General features: G+C 38.1%; 1 protein-coding gene across 1 annotated transcript in view; it reads left to right on the plus strand.

Annotated features, from left to right (window-relative positions):
• LOC104124223 (potassium voltage-gated channel subfamily KQT member 1-like) overlaps positions 1 to 4,856 on the plus strand; it is a 316,296-nt gene extending 311,440 nt beyond the window's left edge. The window contains exons 16-17 of the mRNA XM_035892082.1: positions 4,059 to 4,120; positions 4,764 to 4,856. Of these exons, the coding sequence (XP_035747975.1) occupies positions 4,059 to 4,120; positions 4,764 to 4,856 (155 nt within the window). The remainder of the gene's footprint in view (positions 1 to 4,058; positions 4,121 to 4,763) is intronic.
• The last annotated feature ends 446 nt before the right edge of the window (positions 4,857 to 5,302 follow it).

Here is a 5,302-nt window from a genome sequence, read left to right on the forward strand (position 1 = left end):
GAAGGCTGTAGTTGCATTGAGTTAGGCAAAAGAAAATAGTGGTATCTCTCGCGCTATCCTGCTTTCTGTAGTCCCAGTACTGGACTTGGTATAATTTGCTGAGGTTTTGAAATGTCTTTAGCAATCTGGAGTATCCTAGATGTCACAATGCTCAAATCCTCATTTTCTGTTTAAAAAACTTGATGGGTTTCAGATAAATTTTAAAGTTTTTGAGTTAGCTCCTTCTAGCTATATACACCATAGAAGTAAAAATCAAGGAAGGACTCTTACTCTGTAAAAGTAGAGTAGATCATTTCCAGCTTTTATCATTTTCAGACCGTCTGTCTGCAATTCATTCACTGTCCTAATGCTCCCCAGAAGTATTTTTTCTAACCAAAGAAAAAAACTCTATTTTCTTAAAAGTTTGGTATATTCTGATGAGATAGAGCACACTAACTGAGTAAAAAATTAAGATTTTGGTGCTGGCCCTCATTTGATTTGCTCTTTTCCTCTTATTCGTTTCAGATGGTAATTGCTGGTTTTTGTTAAAAGAAAACAAGCTTGAATAACGAGTAATATGTCATTTGCATCATGTGCTTCCATTTGGGGAAGGAGGTGGGGATGGCTTTTCTTGTTTACTCAACTGGTGCGGGGCATATCTAAAAATTTTTTTTTTTTTTTTTACAAGACACATCTCTTGTTGTTCACTAGAAGAAGAGATGGGCCATCTTTGTGAAAATACTGGGAAATAAATATAGGATCATGTTGTGTTCAATGTGGGATAGTATGTATACTCAGGAAAGCAAAGACTTTCAGGGAAGAAATTTATATATTAATAAAGATGAGATAATGGACTAGATGACCCAGAAATGTCTCCAGAAGTATAACACTTATTGCTTATATACTAGTGTTTAATCTGATTCAAGTCTAAGTATATAAAATGATGGGTTTGTACCATACCAACCACGTGATACAAGCTTGTTTCAAGATATTTTTTTTTCTTCTGAGCCAAAATTTGTTCATATGTATTTTCATCCAGTTATAAATAATTGTGCCTCCTTTCATGATGATCATGCATGCTTCCTTTGTGTCTGTGCCTTTCACGTGTATGTACACAGTTACTAGATTGCTTAGCTGGTCTCTCTGTTTTATTGCAGACCGACACAAAGAACAGACAAAGCTCAACACTAAAAGAAAGTTATTTCTGATAACAAAGCAAAGACTGTAAAAATTAGAACATCCTAGATTTATATTTAGCCATGCAATTTTTCCAACTATGTAAAAGCAAATAATCTAATGTAGGAAGTCTAAAATCATAGATCTTGAGAGAGAAGGCATAAACATGAGAGAGAAATCAAATGTACTAGAGCAATGTTACCTGAACTTCTGCCCACCCTTCTTAACACAATGCTCTGCACATTGTATACACACCCTATTTACTTTTAAAGATAATCTTTATTAGAGGAAAATACTTGTAAATTAGTGCTGAATGATGATTTAAATGAAGGCTATTAAGAAAAGTGAAAGACCGAAGCCTTCTGTGACTTACACAGCACACATGCTGTTAAAGGGGTGGACATGACACAGCTACATGCATGTACATCATTATTTTGATTTCATCTGATAGGAGTGCCCCATGCCACAAAATAGCTCCTTACTGCTTATCTGCTTCCTATTTTCTTGTTTTCTGTTCCACACCACATTTGAGAATAACTAAAATAGGAAACGTTATTAACTTGGTTTGGTTGGTTTGGGATGTCTTGGTGATTATATGAAGGATGTAATTAGAGCTGGTGAGGAAATTTTTTTTTTAAAAAAAAAAGCTCATTGGAATATTTCTTTAGGTTTGGGGGGGTTAGGGGGGTGGGTTGGGTTTAGACCTAAACAAAAACACTACCTCCCCACTGCTGTTCAAATCACATCCCAATTTAGAAATCCTTAAAGGCATGGCTTTTTTCTGGTATATACTTTGAAATATGTTAAGCATCTACAGATTTACTAACTAGAAAGCAGACTGCAGAGTCAATTATTTCATTTAGGCAGAGATGAATACATAGATAAATTTGAGCATCAGGCACTTATATTTTAAGAGGTTTCTGTGGTTGTGAACTAATGAATGATGAAGAGCACAGATGTATGAGCCAAGCTGCGTCTTTTATTTTCTGTCCCCACACAGTGTACTTGAACAATCTTTGAATTTTCTCTCCTTATGGTATTTACTCCTGCAGGTTCTCTGATGAAACATTTCTTTTTTCTAATGCCTGCACAGAGCTGCCAAGGGTCCATGACCCTTTTAGTGTTCTAGGTGGTCTGTAGATGAGAAGGAAAGCAAGAAGAGTACTCTCGCCAACATTGCTTTTCACTAAAGTCTTCCTCTAAGGTTGTGGTGCATACAGTACAAGTTACCTTGAGATGAACTTTGGTGCAAGTATATCACTAAACATATCACGTTAGCAAACTACCCTGCTGATGGTAATGGTAAATGGTACCATTCACTGAGAAATGCAAGAATGTGAGTTCCCTGCAGAATGAGCACACATACAGGCAGTCACGGTGGACACTGATGCACTTGTACATTCATATCTCAGTCTGCCTTCCAGTAAGCCCTTCACATTGCACTCATGCCCTAAGCAAAATGGACTTAAATAGCTTTAAACACCAAAGCTCAACCACTCATAAAAGTGGAATAATTTATGGACCAAACAAGGAGTAACTACTCCAGCCCAGTATTGGAAATACAGTTTAGTTGAGAAATATGTGACCAACTTCCATTGACATAGGCCTCTAAGTTACTTTGGTATTAAGGACTGTTGGTTTTTTTCTTGTGAATATTTTCTCTTACCTCAGAACATATGTGGGTTTGTGCTTCATTCGCTGTGAAATAACACCCCCAAACAATTGGCCATGTAAACACAAAGAATAGACTCCACTTTACACAGTTTTCAATCTTGGTTCCCAATCCCACCACTTGCAGTGTGCGAGTGAAACTTGCATAACGGGGCTTTAATAACCAGGTCTCATGAAGGCTAGGAGGGAAAATGAGGATGGAGATGCAAGGGCTTTTCCCAGTGTTACTCATTTGCAGAGAGGAGACCTCTTCCACTCCAGCCCCTGGTTAGTTCTGCCTCTGACATCTACAACCGCAGTTGAAAATTATTCTGATTTCTTTATGTATAGAAAGTATACATTCCTCATAGAATCATAGAATCATAGAATCACTTTGGTTGGAAAAGACCTTTATATTGACCTCATGTCAATGATATTCAAAATGGGGGTTATGCCAAGGGAGCATGCCCATTACGTCTAACAGCATGCAGTTGATTGAGATAATTAAACAAGGAATCAAGCTGGTGAGGAGTCTGGAGCACAAGTCTTATGAGGAACAACTGAGGGAGCTAGGGTTGTTTAGCCTGGAGAAAAGGAGGTTGAGGGAAGACCTTATCTCCCTCTACAACTCCCTGAAAGGAGGGTGTAGTGAGGTGGGTGTTGGTCTCTTCTCTCAGGTAATGGGTGATAAGACAAGAGGAAAAGGCCTCAAGTTGCACCAGGGGAGGTTTAGGTTAGACATTAGGAAAAATTTCTTCACAGAAAGGGTTGTCAGGCACTGGAATGGGCTGCCCAGGGAAGTGGTTGAGTCCCCATCCCTGGAGGTATTTAAAAGATGGGTAAACGAGGTGCTTAGGGACATGGTTTCGTGGTGGGATGGCAGGGTTAGGTTAACAGTTGGACTTGATGATCTTAAAGGTCTTTTCCAACCTAAATGATTCTATGATTCTATTCTATAAGTTACCTCAGACAGTATCTGTAGTCCTTCACGTCCACAGGCTACCTCTACCAAGGTCCAGGTTGCCCTTTTGACTAACTTAATCTTGTCAGTTTGACACAGTAATCCCCCTCTCTCCAACTACCCTCTTCCACTTCTGTACACCATAGAGAAGTTCTTTATTGTTATGTTCATGTTATGTATACTACCCTTCTATTGCCAGCTTCTTTTTTGCTTTAAATTCCATACATATAATTCTTAGTTTGAGTTTATTCTCCACTTAATGAATGTCCTATTTTTATCCTTCTTTATTTAGAAAAAGGGGTAGACAAAGGATACTATACTCTAGGAGCCAGACTGATTCGTCTAGAGGACAAGGTAAGTGCATAAAAGCGTGGGGTTTGGGTTTTTTTTTCAGAGTAATGATATCTGATCTACAGACGAGCAAGATCATATCTTGGTATGATTTACTTCGGAATTACAGGGCACCATAATAAAGAATAATATCCTAATTTTTGTAAGGGAGCTGATGAAGTATGTGCATGTTGTTCAGCATTAACCATTTACCTGCTGTACAGATTTGGTTCTTGATTTTAGAAGGGACGACTTTCATGTTAAAGCCAAATCACACAACTCGTAGAGAAGTACTGTGAGCTGACAAGGTGTTTGTCATACAAGAATTAGTGAGTTAAACAGAAAGGCTGGCATCAGGAGTCTTTGTAAATAGCAACAGTTGATATCTTGGTTAATAATCTTGAGGCTCTTTAATGTTTACTGCATTTTTTCCCCGTGCAGTTATCTTTGCATCAGTGCTGCCCCTCCCCCACTGTCTTCTCTCCAAGAATATGTTCAAGCTTTGTTATTAATTAGAGTTACTTATAAGTATGCCTAAAGGCCAAAGCTCGGTGAGGTTCTATTGTTTCAGACCTATTCCAAACATCCTCAAGAGCTTTTCCCAGTGATCTCAAGTGACAACAAAAATACAAGTTTGCTTAAAACTAGGAACCTATTTCTCTGATAGTTTTTTGGCCAGCTTTCTTGCCTAACCCTAAAATCTGATGTGCTTTCTGCGGACAGTAGCAGCCTGGTAGCTTTGGTATGTGGTATGATGTAATAGCTGAGACAAAAGTCCATTTGAATTTAACATATCCATTGCCTATTTGTAACCTTGTTTTACTCAAATTTGTTATGCGATATTTCTTTTTACTTTTTTCTGGTGAAGTGAGGTAAGAAGGAAAGAGGAAGAAAACTTTTCATTACTCTTAAGAACTGTGCATCTTGCCAAAAAGCAGAAATTGAAATTGAACAAATACAATTCCTCCCTCTCTTGCCTGGTATCGTATCTAATGATCATTGCTAGGACAATGTTGGAAATATGTGATGTCAAAGGACAGATTTGCTTTGACTTTTAGCTTTCTTGGATAGAGTCAGAGAGCCAGCTTCACAGATGAAGACAAATTATCTGAGTTAACTTCTAAAGAGGATTGGTCCCTTGTGCAGACACACTCATTCAAGGTGAAAATGGCTTTCGTTCAGGTTACCTTAATGCACTTCAAAAGA

The sequence above is a fragment of the Egretta garzetta genome, unplaced genomic scaffold (genome assembly GCF_000687185.1).
Source record: "Egretta garzetta isolate BGI_Z169 unplaced genomic scaffold, ASM68718v1 scaffold293, whole genome shotgun sequence".
Taxonomy (NCBI): domain Eukaryota; kingdom Metazoa; phylum Chordata; class Aves; order Pelecaniformes; family Ardeidae; genus Egretta; species Egretta garzetta.